Raw genomic sequence first — 23,807 nt, 5'->3', positions numbered from 1 at the left:
TCCAACTTTGTTTTTCTTTTCTTTTTTTTTATACCTGAGCAGTTATTGATTGGATTGTTAATTTGGATTTTGGTGACTGAGCATGTAAAATGAACTGTTGGACTTAAGTGACATAAAGTACATGTCTGAACACAAAACCAAATCCTTCCTGAATGTCTCCTCAGATCTTAGAACAAAATTACATGTTTATTTTCCACTTTTGGAATTTTCCCATTCAGGTGTTCACATGTACAAGGCTTTGTTTATGAAAGTAAGTCCAACAAGAAATGTGTTATTTTCTAAACAGGTGTCCCAATGTGTCTTTTCAGGTGATATCATCATGGCATACAGAAAAGTGTGCGACACCCAAGGGGGCGCAATGGTCGGTCAGGTTCTACACTGCTCTGGAGGTCTGGATCTGGACTGGGATCTGGACAAGGAGGAGATGCAGGAGCCAGGACCAAGCATGGACCGCATGCAGATGCAGCACATAGACTGCCAGAGATCAGGTACAGGTCACCAGTTGTCAAGCGGGTCTGTATGTTGCCAAAAGGGCTCGGGGCCAGTGTCTAAAACAGACAATAGCCAGAAAACAGACAAAAGAATGAAACACTATACCAGAGAATTAGTGCAAGTTAACCTTATTAATAAATATAATGCATTCAAATGAGAAGATGCTAGTAAGCAACAAGAATGTCACATCATTACTGAAAACATAGCATTTTTGTGTTGTTAGATGGGTTCAAGTCATGTTTCACCATTCATTCACTATAGTAACAGTTATTTAATAGGTCACACGTTGCAATATTCACTTTATTAGGTACACCTGTACAACTGCTTAGGCCACAGCAGCAGCAGCAGCAGACCAATCCTGATGCCACTTAAATAGGCTCCCTGTGTACCTAATAAAGTGACTGTGAGTGTGTCGATATCATATGTTTATAAGGAGGTGATTAGTTTACTCGACTGATGGGACAATCTAAACTCATGAAATATAAATGAATATTGTCATGACAATAAACATTATGTGTTTATAAAACATTCATGATAATCCCACAGCTCATAACAGCAAACATTAATCTGATTTATAATATGGAATTCCCTGGTGTGACATAGCTTAATATAATATAGATGACTTTTTTTTGTTGTTTTCATATGATTGGTGTGCATGATCCTTCCTGGTGTATGTACTGCATTATTAATCATGTTTGTAATGTCCACATGACATTTAATGGTCTTTGTCTTATTGAGACTGAGGGTTTTATCCCCTCAGAATGGTAGAATTATGCTAAAACAAGTTTCTGCCTCGTGCTTTTAATGATCTAAAAATATGTTTTTGCTGAGAAATTCTCCACAAACTCTTACACATAATTTGCAACATGTCATTGTGAAGAAAAAGATAGTGCATTAAATGTGAGAAGCTTGCCACTGACAGCAGCTGCAAAAGAGAGAAACTTCATAAGTATCCCTCAAGCTGGAGTTGAGTTGCTCAGCTTTGAATTGTGCCTGGAGCTCTGCATCATTGGCAGTGTTCGAGCCTCACAAAAGCCTTCTGAAGTGAGCAGGCTGATTGTTTCAACACTCAGCATTAAGTATTTACTCCCTTTTTCCATTCAGTTTCCCCACAACAGTTGGAGTTTGGTAAGTTAGAACCAAACTCCAACTGTAGCTCTGGAAGAAATGCATTGTATTTATTTAAATATTCAGTTTTCTACTCACATGACATGATAATGATGGTATTGTAAAACTTGTTTTATGACCTTGATATTAACATCACTGTGATGATACTGAAAACACTGACGCTAATGTATTTGTGTGTGCTTTGTCTCACACCATCTTATTTGAGATTGAGTCTGAGTCTGGAAAGGCTGTAGACCAAGAGGGTCAAGAGGTGTGACCAATGGATGTAGATCAAATTGCCTCTGTACGCAGTTGAAGAGACGTACAACTAATAAGACCAATGTTCTGGATCGTGTACGGAACATGTGTCAACAATTGTCCTTGTTGATGAATCTTGTTAGCACAAAATACAGCCATGTTAAAAGTCACTGTCCCCGTTGGACAATGGATTCTGCTTTAAAAACAAAGAACAAGCAGTACTGTTGACATATGTGGACCCAATAGACTGAACTCACTGGAAGAACAATTTAGTCCAGAGAAGCGACAAAGTTCAAGTCTAATCTAAAAAGTGGGATTGTTTTTTCACAGATTTCCGCACTTACCCGTTACTCCATTGTTATCCCTGTCAGCATGTTCAGACCCCGGCCCTGATCCTGACCCTGAGCTGATGGAACCCATCCAGCCGTCGGTTTCAGTTTCACCACACGGTCGGTTTGAGCGACTCCAAGAGGATCCCAACTACATCTCCCACTTCACCAGGGCTCCAGCCCATAAAGGCCAACGACGACTCCCCTGCTTCCTTCTTAGGTCATTCTACTGATTATTGTTTAACTCTTGTATGCGTATACATCTGCCTTAGAATTTCATTTTTGATATTTTCTTTAGGCGAAGCTGTTCATTTAAGATCGTTTGCACTCTCCTGTCTCACCATTACATGTCACAATTTTTTAAGATAAAACTTGAGAGGTGGAGTATGTGCCACCATTCCAAGAGGAATCCATTCCATTGTGGTATGTAGTAGTGTGGATTCACTGTTGAGTTTAACAGAGAGAAAGTATTAGTATGTGTGGTTTCTCTTTATATTTCTGTTGTGCCATGCATTGGACTAGACAGTGTGAGGCCTGAGAACCCGCTAACACACTCCCAGACACCCACCCGATTGACACAGCACTCGCAAGGCTGGAAAGGTCGTATGTTATCCAGCTCAGCACCAGGTGCTTGAATCAAGGCTGTCGGGCACTGATTCCACTGCGATGAAAAGAAATAGCAGCTTGTCGAATGTCAAGTTGCACATCAGGCACAAGCACTGTCTCACCTTTGAAGTACCTGAAGTGTCTGGAAGACTACGTCAGTCATTGTTCCTCCAATTTTATAGAGAATAAAACACTTAAGAAAGACCATGATATAAAAGATCACCAGAGCTCAAGTTCTTCCTTGACCTTGAGAGGAGTAGATTTGAAAAGAAAAAAAGATCTTCTATTTTCAGAGTTTTCAGACAAATGCCCCTAAAACATTATCAAACAAAAGTCATTAGGTAAACGTAAGTTTAACACTGTGACGTCACCCTCTGATCACACACACACACACACACACTGAGCGCCGGAAGTGAATGATTTTGCCTAAAACTTCTGTCTTCGTGTTGACTCTATAAATCATTATAATCTAATTGCATGAAAAAGCCATGTCACATGTGTGTGAACACATCTTCACATACAATCAGACAAGCAGTGGCAAGAAGGTCGCTGGTTTGACCGAGGTCCTTCCTTTATGGAGTACTCCAGTACTCTGGTTTCCTCCCACAGTGGAAAACATGAAGAGGTTAATTGGACACGTAGGTGTGAATGGTTGTTTGTCTCTGTATGTTGACCCTGCCATAGACTGCTGACCTGGCCGCCGCGTTCCTCGCCTTTTTCCCATTATGTCAGCTGGGATTGGTTTTAGCCCCCTGTGACCCTCATGTGAAAGATAAAGTGGTAGACAGTGAGTGAGTGAGTGAGTGAGTGAGTGAGTGAGTGAGTGAGGTTTCAGGCACGTTCACATTGTCTACTATGACTTAAACAAAGTATATGTTTCTAACCCACACAGGTACTTCCTGGCGGCAGCAGGTCTTTTTGTCCTCGGTCTCCTGATTGGCTGGTTCACTCACACACCCGCCGTCAAACCACCGGTGCTCCTGTCCGACAGTTCAGACCTGCTGGAGGAGCTGCTCAGAGGAATCACGGCTGACAAGATCCACACACTTCAGAGGTAAGCTCTCGACTCACGCTCGGACACAGACACAAAGTGAAAACAAAGATCGTTCCTCACTCGTAGAGAACGAGAATGGAAATGTGAAAACACTGTGAAAACACTTTCTGTTAACTTAAAGTGTGAATGGATATCTGAAAAAAAGAACAATTACTTTTATTGGCAAAATATAATCATTATGCAATGAATGTAATGAATGGCTAGTTGATAATATGAATAGGATATTCTCACATTTTACTGATTCCTTTTTTCTTTCTTTAATGTGAGCATCAGGGTTTGGGCACTGGTTGTCGGTCGCTCCTTCTATGCCTTGATTATTCCTGTGTTTTATTACATTGCTGTCTGGTTGCTGATTAGTTTGTGAGCCTCAACACAATGAACTATGGGTAATTCCCTTAGACAAAGTCTGCAAAGATGGCGACCATCAGGGACGAAGCGCTTGTGGGGGTGGACATTGGGACTGAGCAGTTTTCAGTGGGTTTTGAACAGGAAGTAACCAGTTTAGGGCTTCCTGTGAGGCATTTGTGTTGGTCTTCCTACCTCAGCCTCAATATCAAGAATTGGTGTGTTTTTATATATCTGACCTCTTTTCTCGTAGCCCAGAGTTGATTGAATCATATCCAAAAATGAAGACGAGGAGATCTAAGGACTCAGATATTGTAGCAAGAGAGTGAGAAAGTGGAATACAGATGATTTTTATTTTTTTTTAAATGATTAAAAACCTCAGTTAACCTGAACACTGCATGACTCCCTGAGCCAAAGGATTATGGGATGCCTTGGTGTACATGTCATGATGTGATAACTGGCTTTACTGCTGAACTGAGACAATCTTGTCACCATGGTTTCTCTCTGAGTTCCCACTGCTCTTCATTATTTATTTACCCACATTTACATCCAAGGATGCCAGAAACAACACCCACCACACGCACACACTGCATCTCTGCCATCTGCGGGGATAATGGAGTGTTTGTTTCTGTTGATGGATGACAGCGAGAGAGTTGCTAATGAAATTAAATGGTTATTTTCACCACCTACTAATCCTCAGTTAATTATAATATCATTTGTTATAATTTATTTATCTGTGACTTCTGTCTGTGCTGTGTGTTAGAGCAGGGAGAACCGTAGCCACACACTCCCACACTCACACTATCCTTTGCCCTTAAATTGTCGTGGCCTGTGTTTGACCTAAACTGTACATATACACCACATTTTCACGGTGCAGAGAATTGAATACGCTCATTAGAACCTAGTTGTAACCGATTCATTCAGTCGAGCGGGAAACATGAGGTCATGCCGTGGTTTTTGTTGCGTGACCTCCATGCAACACATTGTTCCCTTTGGGCTAAGAAGCAGTAAAAACATTGCATTTTAGGTTACAAGAACAGAAAATATACTATAATATATATATATATATATATATATATATTACAATTCAATATGTTTTCACATGCAACTTTTTTGTGATAGTGAATTGAACATTTAAACATTGATATTTGGGTTTGAATTTAGTCTAAAACAGGAGTTTATAATATTACAAAAGACAAATGTGGATGTCTGGAGGAGAACAGTAATAATAAGTAATATGGTCATGGTCCAAAAACCCTTCTCACTAGATTTGCATGGCAGCATGCACTTGTTTCATTCGTGACTGAGCACCTGCGGCAATTTCTCCATCTCCACTATATGAAAATATTTGTACTTTTGGTAATACAGCCATTACCAATGAAGCGTAATATTTTTTATGATAGGAAGAATATTCACACAGATCCATTTCACACGATGTTCTTGACACAATCACTGACTGAATAATTTAATAAATAGGCTTATGTTTGCCTCTTAAGTCTATTCTGACATTTATTTAGTCACGTCAGCTTTTTTATGTTTCTTTGCAGCATAGGCAGAACTTTAGCGTTAGCCGGGCTGCTAACTTTGTTATAGCAATCAAACACGCCACACTCCTTTAGCTTCATACTATGAGCGCGCTCAAAGTGTTTGGTGATGAAAAAAAGCACTGATAACAGTACCGTTTGTCCATAATCTTAACGGTACCCTGGTACCGACCCAGTTAGGAACCGCTACCAAAAAGTACTGGTCCCTGCTATACATCCCTACTGTTGAGTACATTATGTTTGGGAATGGCTGCATTAAACAGACTAATTAATGAATTAACTCATACTTAAATTTTGAAATTATTTTACAAACACACAGACAATAATGTTTGAATGTTTATATCAGGTTATAACTGTAAAAATATATCTTACTGTAAGTCTTAAGGTGTCTTACTTTTTAGATTAAGGTGTCTTACTTTTTAGATTAAGGTGTCTTACTTTTTAGACCTGTAGGCTTTACTCTTTTATTTTGATTTATTTAATTCTATGAAGGTGTTTCAACATAGAAATAGAATTAACACTGGTGGTTGAGTTGCATTATAGGTAATATAGGCACCAGTTTTGTCAATCAAAGATAAATGTGTGCAATCTGCTTTATTATGTTTCAGTCACTTCTTTGCTGTTAAAAAACAAAACCATCTGATCAATGACGCTTCACAAAGAGGAAATACTTGTTTCCTTAAATCATTATGAAAATAAAGTATTTGAATAACCTACATTAAAATACACACACACACACGCACACCAGAAAATTTGCTTTAAACAGTAATTAATATTGAAATGACTGTTAAGTGATTTGTGCATCAACAGAAAATGAATCATGTTTTAGTATTAATGAATCTTTTCAGCCATTTATCAGGCAAACAATGCAAAAACCAATACACAATGATTAGAAGAGGTCACGGCCATTAACATTTCATTGACCCAGTAACTGTGAGATTAATCAGAAAAGTGAGTGATTGATTAAATGTCGGAAGCTCCACTGAGAGCACTAACTAAAGTGGAAAGGCAAAGATTACTGACTCTCTCTCCAACACGTGTGTGTCAGGCTTTTATTAATGTCCTTATTATTTAGGCTCGTGATAACAAAATATAACAGTCACACATGTTTTTGCCTGCTGCTCCATTGACTGTACCAGATGTTTGTTTATTTATTTATTTCCATTTCTAAATATTCAATCACCTCAATTTTATGACAAGCATCATCTTCAGGGAGGATGTGCTCTCAGGTATGAAGCCTTGAGTTCCACGGTTTGACCACCAGCATATTGATCTCACTGGTCCTCACATACACTATGTATATGTTCCTCTAAATAAATAATAACCCTCCCAATGTACCTGTACCTGTAAGTTTGAGATCCTTATATGTGTGTTATTTGGTCATGGGCTTATTACCAAGTTACAGAGACAGAAACTCTCAGCAGAATGAATCTGACACGTGTCTGCTTCACCGTCCTGTCGTCTCCATCGTTGTTGCCTGTGGATGAGATTTTATTTATTTATTTTCACACAAAATTTACAAAACTTGTGATTCAGACCATTTCCATATCAGGACATAATAAATGAAGTAAGAAATGGAACAGAACAGTGGCCTCTAACTTTTAGGTATCATGGAAATTCACATCAATATGGTTTGTTGATAATAATGTCATTATATAAACATTATAGATGTTGGACGTAGCCATCCAGTTTGAAAAGTGAGGCCTAGGATGTAGGATGCAAAAGGAAATAGAAGTTTTTTAGACAGATTGTCGCTTGATTTAGAAACAGCAACAATTTTCCTGATGAGTTAATATCCTCAATCACTACTTTCAGCTCCTATTTACCAGAATATGATGTCAAATGTGTGTATTATGTTTCCCTCCAGAGGAAAATAGATGATCAATTATGGAGTCTATGGTTCTAATCATACATCATTTATTTGAACATAGTTACATCATTTCCTGTCTTGTGTCACGTAACGTATGCCTGTGTTACATGAATCACTGTCTGTGTTAAGTACACACAGACCGCTGCATCACTGGTTATGGGTTTTATGTGCGTGTGCTCGACAAACAGCCATCATCAAATCAACAACACGGGCAATAACAGTGTTTTCTGTTATGACAATAACAGCAGAGAATGAAAATGGCAAGATGATGATGCTCAACAGAATACAAATCTACAGAATATTATGTAAGATGGCATCTGAACTGAGACATGATGCAATTTGTGGCAATTACGTTGAAGTTATTCTGTGTCCAATGTGTCACTGTCTGACGCTCGGATGTAGACCAGATGATTTGTGGCTGATGTGAATGGAACGCTCGTGGTGTTTGTGTTTGTGTGTGTTTGAAGAATACAAAGACAGGAGAATGAGACCAATAAATGAAGATGAAGAGGGTGAACAGGCATTAGGAAGAGAATATAAACAGAGAGAGAGAGAGAGCATCAAAGGCAATGGTACACAAGCCTGGAGTTGGTGCAATATGAAGTGGCAGCGTTTTTCAGAGGCAGAGATTGAAATTGGTGACAAGGATCATAAATGATATGATAAACAAAAACTTTTTGTGAAACACACTTCTGTGTTCTTTCTTACTACTTGAAACTGCTTCATCGGCTGAACACATTTTCAGAAATGAATTTTGAGTGATGTTTCAGGCGTGATATCTTTTATTCACTGAATGTTTCAGTTGAATTTACTCACATTTACCTTTAATCCATAGGCCAACTTTCAACCTGCAAGCATGGAAACTTTAAAGTGATATTAAGTGATTTTGTTTTGCATTTCCTGTCTTTCCATCCATTGCTTTCTATGTCTAAATCAAAAATGCACACAAAAACAGGCTAATAAAACCACACCTTATTTCATACAGCAGTCTTTACTCTGGGTCTGTCAATGCACAGTTTGTATTTATGGATGTAGTCATGTGGTTGTGGTCCTGCGAATATCTGCTTGAGATCCATCTGTTCTGATCATGGACATGAGCAAGTTGAATGGTTTGTCAGAACCAACTGCTGATGAATATTTTTATTAAATATCTATATATTAGGGCATTCTTGCCTTTGCAGCAAGAAGACCTGAGTTCAAGACCCCGTTTGCATGTTCTCCCTCTGTGTGTGTGAGTTTTCTCCGGGTTCTCCGGCTTCCTCCCACAGTCCAAAAACATGCATTGGGATTAGGTAAACTGGACACTCTAAATTGACCATAGGTGTAAGTGTGAGTGTGGATTGTTTGTCTCTATGTGGCCCTGTGATGGACTGGTGAACTGTCCAGGGTGTACCCCGCCTATCGCCCTGTCAGCTGAGACAGGGCGCTGAGACAGGGCGCCCCCATGACCCTCATGTGGAGGATAAAGTGGTAGAAAATGGATGGATGGATCTATTAATGCACTTTTGTGTGTCAATGGGATTATAGGGCCTGAGACCACAGCCTGTTTTTTTCTAGATATGATGCATTTGTCTTTAGGAGCCTTGTATGTACCGACCGAAACCGTGAAGTGTCTTTCACTGTGATTTCAACTTGCGTCGAGTGATAGTTGATGACGTCAATCAACCTTGAACTCATTATGTCATAATTGAACAAAGACATGAGACCAATGTGGAAGTGTCTGAAACATGCATTCTTTTAAATGGCCAACATTGTTTATATGTTTGAAACATGCATGTACGTTTATGATAAAGTTAGCCAACTTCTCTGATTCATAACATTGCTCAACTTTCATCACAGTGTGTGTGAAAATGATTTATAACATCAACAAACATTTTCCTGAGGAGTTAATGGTCTATGTCGCTCGTTCCAGGTCTTCTTCAATAGCACACAATTGCTTGTTTTATAAATGATGGTCCCATTTAGAAGAGAATAGACAATCAAACCAGTGAAATATAACTGGATCATCCAGTAGGAGACCTCAACATCAAACAGTGACTCTGGAGGATTCATACTAGTGACGTCATGACTGTTGTCATGTGATGTCTGGCGTCCGCATGAGGTCCATCTTGTCTTGTATGGTCTTATTTAGAGACAAATAGACACTGATTGAAAGCTATTGAGCTTATATTAGTAGGTGCCTGGTTGTAGGAGGTTATGTCTGGCCAAAATCTGAGGCTTCAGAACAGTGGTTTACAAAGTTCCTGACATAATAGTTTGTATTGGCAACCAACGGTTAAGCTGGATTTCAGCATTAGTTGACAGATTGATTGTGAGAATCAGCAGAGAACTGTAGTTATGAGAAACGATAAACTTCACTTGTAGCTGCTTGTGTTTGCTGCTCACTTGAATGTAGTTCTTTAAGCTTTGAAACTCCTCTCCTCCTCTTCATCACGAGAAGAAACACTGGACTGGAATAAATAATTCATCTGAGGAAACCAAGTGTTGACTGGTCATCTGCATAATGTAAAATACAGCTTGTGTATCCCGTCATGGACAGAGAAGAAAGAGAGAACAGCGGCAAGAATAAATAAGACACTAAGGGGGAGAGAGTTGATGGGGTTTTCTGCTGAGCGTGCATATCTCCAGCTTCATTATCGTGGATGTGTGGCTACAGCACAGGGAAATGCCCCATAGTTGTTTATATTTGTGGTCGCTAACTTTTTGTGCAATGTTGGAGTTGATCTTCAAAGCAGTTATGGGGCAAAATATCCATACATCATTGTCAGGATTTGTCAGATACAATTAATGAGCTGGCACTAAATACAGCTATATTCAAATCTGTTTGGTATTCCAAACAGATTTCCTGCCAGTGGCCGTGTCTCTGCTTCTTTAGCGTGGTGAAAAGAATCTTACTCCTCCAAATCCTTCTAATGTTTTTAGCAGCATCTTGTATTCTTAAAGTTGGACAGAGACTGTGATGCAAAGAAGCTCCTGTAGCTGACGTCACACAACCAAGGTCACGTCTCCGACACGCCCACTGGCATTATGAAGATCAGGTATGTTCAGTTTGTCAGGTTTTGCAATAGATTATTGATTTCCATGGATTTAAAGAGCACAGTGAACTCTGACTGGTTGAATCCAGCACCGATCCCATCTCAGGCTGCTAAAATGGCGGTTTCATAGAAAACAGAACCACGTGACACCTGGAGCTCTTTATATTTGTCATTGCAGAATCACATTATCAGTGACCATTGCCCTGCAAAGAGTTGTGTAAACAGTCCAGATCATCATCGACACACCACTACTAACAATTAAGCACATTTACACACATGCTGCCTCAGGCCGTCAGACTATTCCACACCCACTGCAGAATGGGTGTACCAATGCTTCACCCTTGAATTTCCACCCCTATCTATCAGTCTAATACAGTCTCGGACCTGGTTTCAATGACATTTGTGCTCATGCTTTTACCATAGAAACAGTATACCACATACCATATACCGTATTTTATAAACCACAGTTTTGAAGGCTCAAAATGGGTGTTTTGGCCAACGCCATCTTCTACAACCTGGCAATAGCTTTCAATCAGTGTCTGTTTGACTCAAATAAAACCATAAAACCATAGACAAAATGATGTCATGTGGATGTCAGACACATGATGTCACATGAGCTGAAACCAAGTGACAACAGTCATGACATCACCCATCTGAATCTAAACTTTAGCACAGAAAAGGCTTGATTTAAGTAACTGAAATTGTAGTAGTCACCAAATAATATTCAATCCTGTAGCAACAGTAATACTTTAACCTGAGAGTTTATACGGTACAGAGGCGTGGCCTTCTGCTGCTGTGGCCCACAGTTTGTTTCAGTATGGAGTGGTTATTTAAGTTGCTGTTGCCTTTCCATCACCTCAAACTAGTCTGAACAAGGATTTATTTATTTATTATCCTCACTGTATATTTTCTGTTTCTGAATCATTCTGAGTAAACCTTGAGATGATCAGAGATGGCTGATCATGACAATCCCAGTAGATCAGGAGTTTGTGAAATCCTCTCCTCTGACCTCCTATCACCATTCTGATGCTTGGTTTGAACTTCAGCAGGTCATGTTGACCATGTGTACATGTGCCTAAATGCAGTGAGTTGCTGCCATGTGATTAGCTGATGAGACACTTGCATTAACAAGTAATTGGACAGCTTTTTTCTCTGATTTATCTCATAACACGGCTGCTGAGTGCATGCATTCATAACATTTATTTGCATGTTTTCATTTGAATTTTGCAACTATACAGAGATTATGGTCAACACAAAATTCCCTGATTTGTGGCCACATTTTGTTCATGTAATGAGCCCACGATTTAGTCCTCTACATAGGGAGGTGGAAATGAGGAATGTCTCATGCACTCAAACATCCTGAAGTCATGTGCAGCAGCCAAATAAACTTTAATCCACTCATCGTCACTTAATCATGTACAGAAGTCAAAGCCACAGGGGCCATGAGGGATTAAACATCAACGACCTTGTCCTGACTTTGTATTAAAATTCATTGTAAATGATGTGCCTGCATTTTGATGTGAATGTGTTGAAATGGAAAAATCTTCATCCTGGCCTGGAGCCTCATTGGCATGCTCACCAGCACCAGCACCACCGCTACTGCTGGAAATTTCATCGCTGCAGTCAAAGTTGTCATCAATGCTCGATGGCGGGAACATCATTAGAGCCAGCTCGTAAAGATGATGGTTCCGTCAGGAAGACGACATTCCATAGGTTTTCTGTCTCTTGTTGATGTGTTTTTCTCAACCTCAAAGTCAACTGAAATGTCCGTGTCTTCCATTTCCATTACGATGATATTCCACAGATATTTTTTTTCCTCGAACAAATCAGATATTCAATTTGTGAAGGTTTGCAGTGTGAGTTTGAGAAGTTTCTCGTGTAATTGCCTGAGGACTGCAGCTGTAGGTGTCTTTGGATTTTCAACACTTCCTGTGCATAGTATTTTTTCTGACTCTCAATAATCACTGCAGTGGATTTACATGATCAAACTGACTGTAAGAGCTCTCTTTGGGCCAGATTATGTTAGGTTATGTTAAGTTTTGTTCATCAAAAACCTGAAGTGATGTGAAAGTGACAGCGTTACACGTGCACACGCGAGAGGAACCAAGGTAAATGTGTCTTGAACTGCTTTGAACTTCCACATCGCCAAGTGAATATTCCAACACAAGCGGCAGACAGTCAAATCATATTTATGTATTCAGCTTAAACGTGACGCAGCCAAAACAAAGCTTTTAGGTTGTTCTCCCAGTTGCAGATGATTGAATTTTTTTGTCAGAGCTGGGCGACACAGCCAACATCAGAACAACAGACTTACAATGCAGACGATGCTTCCAACCAGTCAGTGTGAGTCAAAGAGTAAATAAAGCAGATTATGCTTTGGGGTGTGGCTATGATATGACTGACTGTCCACTCTTTGCTTCTGCTCCAGTTCCAATCTCTCTCCAAACAAAAAACAAAGTCACTCAGTTCATCAAAACAGTTCTTCACAAACCCACAGATTGCATCGCGTTGGTTTTCACTTAGTCCAGACACTTTCAGCCACCTCAAAATGAGGACTCTCTTCACTTTTCACAAATTGTGTTGCACCTTGTCAAAATGAATGACCTCAGTTTCCCTTTGTCGTAGCCAAAAGGGTAACATTAACATCATCACCTATCATAAAGTGGTTGTTGCAGCGTTTATACAGGTCATCACCACGGACCGACGTGTCAGCTCAGCCCGGAGCCGACACATCCTTGCTGTCATCACCACAGATCAGCAACATTAGAAATATCTCGGAAAAGTCACACAGTGCATGACAGGCAGCAGTACACCACATGCATTTAAAACATGGTAGAATATCAGTGATCATTAGAAAAGGTATGTTGTTTATTTTATTTTACGTGTTGTTTTTAGTGCAAGATATTACAGGAACATTTGATTTAAGCTGTGAGACTTTTCCGCTCTGCACACGACAGGATCCTATTCTGAGGAAGTGAAATTCAATATCTGAGTGCTTCATACACGACTGTGAATGAAAGCAAATCCGCAGAAGTTAAACAAAAGAACTCAATAAACAAGTCAAATGCATGCCATAATTGAATTCTACATTGTTCAGCTCCCATGTGCATATATATTACGGTGATTGCTTTGAAGACATAGCATGACTGCTGGGCGGCTGATAGGAACAGCTGCGCCACCGCAGTGACATGAAGAGGCAGTGAAGGCAACGCCACTTATAGAGAGAGATAACTCCTCCACATTCAGACCTTAATAAGCATAGGAAGTTGAGAACAATAGGAAAATAATGAATAACTTAAAGGCTGCTTCTAAATTTAAAGCAGCTGATTATTATATAGGAACATTATGGGATTATTATAATACCATCAAATTGTGACGTTACACAGCTGAAGCCTGTGAAGATGTCACCTCTTTAGTAGGTCTATGTATGATATCATGCGGTTTTTAATCATATTCATATGAAGCTTCTTTCAAATAACACACTACAACCTTGTGATGAAGCATATGATGTACTTTACATTGCCATAATATTATTAACACAAACAGTTTAAAAAAAAAATAAAGAAATGGATCCAGAAAGTAAATCCAATGTGTGTGAAACAGGCATTGATTTGAATGGTGATCAGTGGAGAAATCCCACTAGAGTTATTATATCAGGAAACATTTTCTCATTTAGAGTCAAATTGATGATGATGTGTATATTGCATGGTCGCAGGTGGAGGTGTAGTTGATGAGCACTCACTCAGGCTAAACCCTTCTCTTCTACATAGGCGGCTGTGGATAGTGGGTCAACTATAGCTGGCGAGATAATAACTAGCACTATAGCCTGTGTGTGCTCGTGCCACTAATGAGGCTTTTCCATTATACTGCTCGTCTTGACTGTGCTCGGTCTTTTTTTCCCATTACTTCATAGTGCCTTCTCATTATGGGCAGTGACGTTGTTTTATATGCGACACAAACACAAACTGTTGGGACTCGGCTCGCCGGCTTTGCAGCAGTGCTGACTCCTGTTTGAGGGGAAACAGAAACACCCAGAGTTCACCCTCTGCCTGTAGCCTCCCTCCTCTCACTTGTCCACTCTGAGCTCTTTGTCCATGTTTAAACAAATAGGGACCGCCATCAAATTCAAATGGCTCGTCTTCATTGTCCGCATCAGCTCTATATTCAGCCATGATAAAAACAGAGTTTCTGATTTGGTGCTTTCTCTTGGTCAACAACTCTCGCTCACATTTCCAGCTTCTTCTTCCTGAAACAAGTCTCATGTCTCGTGAGACTACGCAAGAACACGTGAGACCTGTGTGCGAGACTTTCAGTGACTGACACTCCTGCTCCAGCGCGATTGCCCTGTAAGATTACACAGCAGCCAATGCTGCCTGTCGTGACTGCGACTGAGACAATCTACTGGACCAATTATAAAACCTAAAAAGGACTATTCACGTACACTCCCACATTTATGAACATCGGGCCGAGTATCGTCTCAGCTCACTGGGCATCTCACTAGAGCAGGTAACAAAATAGCACCAGGTATTCTCCCTCATGGAAAAACTAAACCAAAAAAAGTCAAAGTCGAACTGTATGATGGAAAAGAGGCAACAGCTGTCCGGCTAGTCTAGCTTGTTTGAGGTGACCGCTCTTTAAAGATACATATTTGTACCATTGTGTTGTATAAATGTAGTACAAATCTATTACTTCTATCTCGAAAATTACGTTTTGCCCACATTTTGTCTTTTTATCTGTTATCTACAGGATTTTGATGATTTCCTAAGATTTTAGGCTATGACCCAAGGCAGATTAGATATTGGTGGTGGTGTGTGGAACTGAGTAGCCTTGGCATTGGTTTGTGCTTTCTCTGCTGTTTTTCTGACACCTCAAAAACAACAGATATTTTTTCTGGCTGTAAAAAGGTTGAGAAATAAATCACTGAATGCTAGAAACTCAGGAGTCAGATCTGAAGAGCGGAACCTTCTGCCACAGGCGTGTGTTTACTGAATTTCAGCCAGTTGTCTTCTCAAATGACTCACCAACATCAGACATGAACAAAGGGGGAACTTCTTCTGAACTTTATTGTCAGGAGGAAGAGTAAACACACACACACACACACACACACACGTCTGAAGTTACCACAGCCCTCAAACAGTTCTTTCTACAGTATAAAGAAAAAGAGCGGTCAGAGTGCATATTACTGAGCTATCATGCCAAAAACCTTTTAAAGAGAACATTCATTCTTAAATATCGCTATCAAAGAACTCCAGATCTGCCAATATTTTCATTTTTAACCCTGAGAATGTTTCTTTTTCCTTTTCATCGGAAGCTCGGGGTCTGATCCAGGGCTGAGATTTGTTGCGGAGCTAAACGGCATCACGTCAGTGAAGTAATGTCATTGCTCTCAGCACTGTTTCTCACTTTACTTCTAATTATCTTGCACACATTCATGAACACACACACACACACACACACAGCTTGTCGGAGTTTAATTGCTTTTCACAAACCAGTACCTGGAGTTTCACACTCCAACAGGTTTGAGTGCAGTTAATTGTCTTCTTGTCTCTGAGCACGTTTACGTACCTCAGTGTGTATGTGAGTCAGGGGGATACGGACAGAGCTGTACTATATTCCTTTGGGCGGGCGTTTGATACCTGCTTTATTTACATGGCTCAGTCTTTGCCTCATTTCTCACTGTAGTATATGGAAATGAGTAAAACCCACGTCTCCTTCCTCTGGTACAGACAGCCAGACAGCTTGAGCTTGGCTTTAATCTGCAAGAGAAATGGATGGAACATCACAGCGGTACATGAGCTAATCACTGGCTGACAGCCACTAATTTGATTGTCCACAAAATTGACTCCAAGTGCAAAATGTGAGGCAGTAGCATCAGAATTCTGGAACAAAATATATGGCGGAATGAATGATGTCTGCGTCTTAAAGTCAGCATATTCAATCTGTTTCTATCGTCTATGGAAGCAGCAGGTCTGTCAAACGGTCAAGGCAGGAGTCTCTTTGGTGTCTGCTTCCACTTTCCTTTGAGTGTGGTGGCTATTTATCGCCACCCACGTCATCACATGTCATCGCGGTACAGTTCTGATGCTGTAGAAACTGAGTTTGGTGGTCAAGCTTAAAGGATGTGTATGTAGAATCTGACTTTCTACATAAAGGCCAAAGTGCATAGACGACTTATCATGTGCAGTGAATGTATGCATCCCATTTTACAATAACATATATATATATATATATATATATATATATATATATACATACATACACACACACAGCTGCAGTGCAAATGGTGTTAACCCTTGATGAAAGATTAATTGACTGCAATCTCAGAGGTTGCGTTAAGTTATTTTACATCATTTCTTTGCTCACAGGAATCCATAACTGAAAAAGGAATGGAAATCTTTGTGCTTATAATTACAGACACATCTTGACACTTGACAATGAAATGGCTGGAATCGGTGTGTGCGTGTGCGTGTGCGTGTGCGTGTGCGTGTGTGTGTGTGTGTGTGTGTGTGTGTGTGTGTGTGTGTGTGTGTGTGTGTGTGTGCGTGCGTGTGTGTGCGTGTGTGCGTGTGCGCGACAGCAGTGAAACTTTAATTATCATCAGAGAAATAAGATTCGAACGTCACAAAGGCTTCAGGATGTCCGAGGCCATGAGAAGTTCAATGTCTACCTCTTTTTTGACAGATGTTGTTTTCTTTTGTTTTCTTCACAATGTTTTATCTGTTATTATCTCTTATTATCTGTTATTATCTATTATTATCTCTTATTATCTTTTTAGATGATTGTAATGGAGCTAATCGCAGCTGAGTGATGTAGTGAGAGGCAGGATGCATCCTGGTTACTAGCATATTACAGGGCATCAGACAAAGAAAATCTATAAAAGATAAGACTAATCTGTAATATAAATCTAATCATTCAGTGATAGAAAAATAACTCCATGGTTCCAGGCTCAAAAAGAAGGAGTAATGTTTTAACCCTACGCTGTGTTTACTTCTGTTCTGTTGTGAAGAAGCTGAAATGAAGTCTGCCTTAGCCTAACCAACAACATAAAAACAACCAGAGAAGACTAGAGTTCTGTTGCCATTCTCATAAGGTAACAAATGTGTTGCCTTACCATAATTAATATTAGTCATTTGGGTGTACCAAGGCTTAAAGAATCGGCAATATATTCAATATACCTTTCTTACGTAAACTCATGAATATGTGATATGTGTTTAAAAGACCTCACTTTGGCCTTCACATGGATATTCCTATCTAATTTGTCAAGATTTTAAATGATTTATTCATCCAGCAAAGTATATGCTTGAGGGAGAAAAGCATGTTATGCTGCACATGTTAATTCCACAAGGTGTTGGGAAGCACTAACACTTTCTTCGACATGTAACGCATTAAACAAGTGGTAAAACACTGAGTGTTATGCCCCAGATCATACGGAATGTAGAGTGACACAGAATTGTGAAATACTTCCGCCACAGAAGACTTAAGTGAAGTCAAGGTCTTTTCCATCCACAATTCCCTGAAGTGAACATTAGCACGATGGGGGACCACCATAGTGGTCGCAAATCACTGGCTCCAGCCTGAGTGTCACCTAAAGGTGAAGCTCTCTGAGCGCGTGTGAGGAAGGCATGTTTGCAAATGTTCACATATGTTTCTAAAGCCATGTTTTTGCAGTAAATCAACATAAAACATTCAACAAATTAAGACTGACGTGCTGACATTTCTACAAGAATGTCTTCCTGCCTCCGTTCCAAAGGTTAACTCGTAAACATCAGCCTGGCAAGATTCAAGATGCTTTGAAAGAAGGGAGTCATGTGGTTTCGACTTAGACTTAGACTAGACTTCATTGAGTAAGAGTAAGATGGTCACATGCATCTGTACTGCACATAGATATATGAAAGTGTAAGTGAATGGATGTAAAGCAGTGGTCGTCAAGACTAGAAAACTGCACTATATACAGTAAATACAGACCATTTACCATCAAAGTAACACAATGTAGGATTTGCTACAGTTGGTAAACACAGACACAGTCTTCAGAACAGGGACATTGCCATGTTATAGCATTGTATACAAATATGATTACATTTTTGTTTTAAAAATGACAAAAAAATCAAAACCATCAGTAAGAAAATTGAACAAACCACACAAACATGAATGAGAGTCAGGGTTCCCATGGGTCCTTGAAATGTTTTTGGCATAATCACATTGTATAAATTCTGTGTCACTACAAATGAAAGTTTTTGAAAATCACAATCTTATATAGACATGGGTGATTGAAAGGGCTTGAATTCTGCTTTGCTTGGTGCTACACCAAAGATGGCCATCAGGGGACACCGCTCTGTGTCCTGATCACAGATAGATGAGAACGTTCTGAAACTTTCAGCCCAGAAAACCCTTTCAGCTTAAGGCAAGACCAGAACATATGCCATATGTTGGCTGTCCCCTGTTTACATCTTGGGGCAAGTCGGATCTGCCCCTTGATTTATTTTTGTCTGTGTAGCAGCTTCAGTTGTATCAGCCTGTGTCCGACACAGACAGATGAAGAATACATCTGTTCCACTGCTCACCTCCAGTCGGCATCTGATATGTCCAACTCTAATTCTTTTTATATAATCAAGAGACAAATAATATATAACAGAAATAAATACATCAGACAATGTATTGCAAAAAAAACAAATAATAATTCACGTTACCTCACTGACTCATTTTAGAATAGAGTGAAAAACCATGTGTTACTGGTTAAATGCTTTTTATTTAAAGGTGCAAAACTGAATAGTTTGGTGTCTATTCACAGTATCTTTATGTCTTATGTCTGCTCATATTGCCTTTGAACTGACACAGAAATATTAACACGTCCACATTCCAAGTCAGCCTCCTCATTTTGACGTCTTTTGTCCATTTGAAATGTAGAGAGTGCCCTCTGTTGGAGATCTCATTGTGACTGCAAAGCAGCATATAAGGCTCCAGATCTGGAAGCATCTTGTTTAATATGAACACTTTCTCCCAGACCCAGATTTCCCTGGTACAAAAGGTCACTCTCAGTCAGCTGTGCTCTCACAGCAGGGGAATTAATGTGTGCATGGCATGATTTATGTCATTGGGGAATTCTTGCGCTGTTGGCTTTTTTCTCCTGCAAGGGTAACAGAGTAGGGACACTGGGACTTCACCCGCTCACAACCTATAGGCGGTTTGTGAATTTCAACTTTACAAATAAACTCAACATGATTTCTCAGTAACAAGGTCAGCAGCTTTGTAAGTGGTGAACAGCTGTTACCTCGTGAATAGATAAGTCCCTCGTGAGAATTTCATCCTTGTCATAAATGGAACATATACATGTAGCTTAAACAAAGCAAAGTGGTGAAAGTGTTTTCTGCACTAAGAAGAACTTGGTTGTGTTTGCATATTCTACCGATGATAGAATGTACACAGCAACAGGTTTGCTTTGTCAGTTTCTGAGTCTGAACAATTGCCTTTTCTTTGTGTTACTCCAGCCCCAAACAACCCTGTGTTTACCCTAAAACACAAAAAGATGCATTGAAAATGACATTAATTAATAAGCAACTGAATGAATCAAAAGTAAATGTAAAAGTGTTGATCGAAAAAAAAAACATCATATATATACATATATACTGTGTATGTGTATATATATATATATATATATATATATATATATAAGAAAATAAAGAATCCAATTAAAAGTGAAAGTACAAAGATAGGTCCTTCAGTCTGCTTTCAAAAGTATCAACACTCTGTTCTCCCCTCAGGTCTCAGAAAGGCTGTTCCACGGTTGTGAGCCCTAAGAGAATGATGCCTCACTGTAGGTGTTAGTGTTGACCATTGGGATCATTATAAAGTGATGACCAGAAGAACTGAGGGTTCTCGAGGGCTGGCATGTTTGAAAGCCAATCTGAAAGATAAGAAAGACCAAGACCATTAAGAGGTGAAAGGAATTCAAAATCATTCTGAAGCAGACAGGAAGTCAGTGTCGGGACTTATATATAGGTGTTAGCCAGTTAATCCAGTTGAGTCTAAATCAGACCTGGACATTTTACGGCCCACGGGTCACATACGGCCCTTTGAGCGTCCCTGTCCCTGTCCCTGTCGCGGTATGTCAGTCATAATCAGAGATGAACAAGTATTTATGCTGCGCATGCAATACAACTGTGTTGCTTTTATTTTGAAAAGCCTGACATACGGATGCACGTGTCTGACTGCACAGCGGCAGGTGACGCTAGCCAGTTACCCCCCTTAAAATGTCGGCTCACGTTACAAAAAGAAAAGTTAATTCCAAATGGCGCATTTTCAACAAGACAAGGACTGCTAAATATTTCTTTACAGGCGTCAAAGGTAAAGCCGTGTTCTTAATTTGTGGTAAACAAGTTGCTGTGTTTAAGGATTACAATCTGAATCACTACTACGTGACCAAACACAAAGAGAAATACAAGAACGTTTCTGATGAAGAGCACGTCACAGGCAGACTATATCTAAGACAACGTTAAGAACGATGTCCGTGGTACTTTTCTTCTACAGGTGTCTCGGTTTAAGTTCAGGAGTTATCATTATCTCCCTCCATGTTTATTATTTTATTGTCACTCGTATGTAAACTCATCCGGTGTGATTGCAGCATTAGTGTGTGTGTGCGTGCCTGCCTGTGTGCGTGTGTGGGGGTTGTGTTCGACAATATATTCACTGCACTGCATCACAGTAGTATAGTATAATAGTATTCATTCTATAGTGTAGTCATTTGATATTTCTAATTTAGTTTGTTTTGTTGGTTAGAAATTGTGTTTATTGTGTGTTTGTATGCTGCCCAATTCACACCAAAACAATACAATTTAATGCTTTTTTAGATAAAAGAGATGAAATTTAATTTCGTTCAAATTTGGCCGTGGCCCTCAACAATATTTTTTGTTTCTCATGCGGCCCCTTGGTCTAAGTGAACATTTGAGCCAGATATTGATGAAATTTGCTTTGGAAGAGCAGGAGCCACTGGAAAAACACTGGACGTCTGACCAATCATGTCACTTTATTCAGTCATGCAGAATCTTGTGTCACCTGTGTTATTACCATGGCTGAGACACAACATGTAATTCCATACATTGAAAACTATTTGGACATTTTCATGCACAGTTCTGTCATTTTGTCATTTCACATATGGAGATGACATGTTCTTTTACCATCTTGATTTTTCTAATTGTTGATAGCTAAATCTTTGTGTACGTGTCATTTTACAGAACTATATTTATGAGGACATTTTGTTTACATTTAAATTATTTCAGGGTTAAGACTTGGTTTTAGGGTAAGGGCTAGAAGTAGATTTATGTTAGGGTTAGGGTTATGCACTTTGTTGTGATGGTTAAGATGAGTGTAAGGGGCCAGGGAATGCCTTGTGTCCATGATATGTCGTCCCTAAGACATAAAAACAAGTGTGTGTGTGTGTGTGTGTGTGTGTTTGACAGACAGATGGGTGTGTGTTTAAGGTCAAATGCCACGACTGATCCGAACAATCTGCAGCAGGGCCGTGCTGCAACTGTGACATGTGTCTTGTCCCATTTATTATCATAATGTCAGGTTGAAGGAACGTCAGTGTGGTCACAAAGGTCAGTAGTTCGTGATCCAGCCTGAATTTAAAGTCAAACTATTCAAACAGTTGGCAAATAAAGATAAAGACGACGCTTGTTCCCTCCCTCTGTAAAAAAATAAAAAATAAAAATGAGAACAAGAAGCTTTTACATGTTCACATGTTCTCTCTGTGTGTGTTTGGGTTTAATTCTATTTCATGAGTCACGACAACAGTACATTATTTGTCCCACTCCTACTTCACAATGAATATAATAATGAACCAGGCCAATGTAGTAGTTGCTTTCCAAAGTCACACAGATAGAATCAATTCATGGGACTGTGGACAGTTGAATTTGAATATTCTGATGCAACCTTTTTGCAACTGCACTGGAAATAAAACTGAAGTGGAAAACAGTGAGAAATGAGAAAATGCTGCACACAAGCTCAAAACTAAGCATGAGTGGTGACAGCTTCTGACTGTCAGTCCAAATCATTTCATTCAGTTGCCGCTTCGTGCTAATCCAGACGGTCTGAGCCTTAAAAAAAAGCTTGTAGCATAAGTTCATTTAAAAGAAGAGAAAATAAAATAAAGGACATTTAAATAGAAAGCTTTCTTCTGTCATATTCACTGATCTGAGCCAAGTCTGTGTTGATGTAAATGCTGTTGCAGTGAGCTCCCACTGTGCAGGAAGGCAGACATGCACTGAATCTCCTCCATTGCTTCAGACAAACTTTGTACATGTGGGGATAGACTTAGGAGTTTGAAGCGAGTGTCTGTTCTCTGAATGTGGCATCTATCATTTTCAGAATGTAAAAATCTCTCTGTGCTGCCTCGGCTCCAGACGACCCAAACAACTCTTACTCCGTATGTTAACACCCAGTATTCATCATTTCTTACACCACTGCGCGGTGACTTGACAAGACAGGCAAATGTCAGGGTTCTGTTGAATTGATGGAAGGTGGTGGTACTGTGTGTGTGTGTGTTGCCGGGAAAATAACAGGACAGTCAGACGCCAAGTGAAAAAAGGTTCACCTCCACCTGGAACATGACAGCCAATCAGCAGTGTTGATGAGTGAGGGATGTGTGATGTCATTGGAATGGTTCGCTTTGGTACAGCTTTGTGTTCCTGTTAGGGATAGTACCACCACAATAATCAGCCCCTACTGTATTTTTGGCAACCTTCCCTTGGGGCACCAGAGTAAAGTGGTATGGTAAGGTCAGGGTGGAACTTGACCGGCTCCACCCAAGACAGTCAGATGACAGGGCAACAGAAGGACATCGCTCCCTTTCTTATACAAAGTTTGACGTCTTGTTGAGACAAAACAAACCGAGCCTCCAATGTCCTCCATTGTTGTCTGTTGTGTCGCATTCAATGTCATTATTTGTTGTCATTACACTGGTAAGATGTCACGATACCATACGTGACACATCTGCCACACCTCGCCTGATAAGTGAAAGTACTGTTCCCAGTCGAAATGCAAACCTGATTCAGGGGTTTACCATTCCAAACCGTACCTACTCTACCAAACCAAACCAAACCAAACCAAACCATGCCATGATGGAAACGACAAGCAACCATTTTCCTACATAGCTGACAAAGGTTTGACACA

The 23,807-nt window shown here is 39.8% G+C and overlaps 1 protein-coding gene across 6 annotated transcripts in view; it reads left to right on the top strand.

Annotated features, from left to right (window-relative positions):
- Nucleotides 1–23,807, top strand: part of LOC131466133 (inactive N-acetylated-alpha-linked acidic dipeptidase-like protein 2) — a 396,981-nt gene that overhangs the window by 175,811 nt on the left and 197,363 nt on the right. For all 6 annotated transcript variants that reach the window (XM_058639293.1, XM_058639292.1, XM_058639294.1 and 3 more), the window contains 3 exons: nt 309–488; nt 2,229–2,406; nt 3,685–3,846. In XM_058639293.1, coding sequence (XP_058495276.1) covers nt 320–488; nt 2,229–2,406; nt 3,685–3,846 — 509 coding nt within the window. In that variant the 5' untranslated portion in view covers nt 309–319. The remainder of the gene's footprint in view (nt 1–308; nt 489–2,228; nt 2,407–3,684; nt 3,847–23,807) is intronic.

This window comes from Solea solea, chromosome 9, assembly GCF_958295425.1.
Source record: "Solea solea chromosome 9, fSolSol10.1, whole genome shotgun sequence".
NCBI classification, from domain to species: domain Eukaryota; kingdom Metazoa; phylum Chordata; class Actinopteri; order Pleuronectiformes; family Soleidae; genus Solea; species Solea solea.
This window is presented reverse-complemented; position numbering and strand designations above follow the sequence as displayed.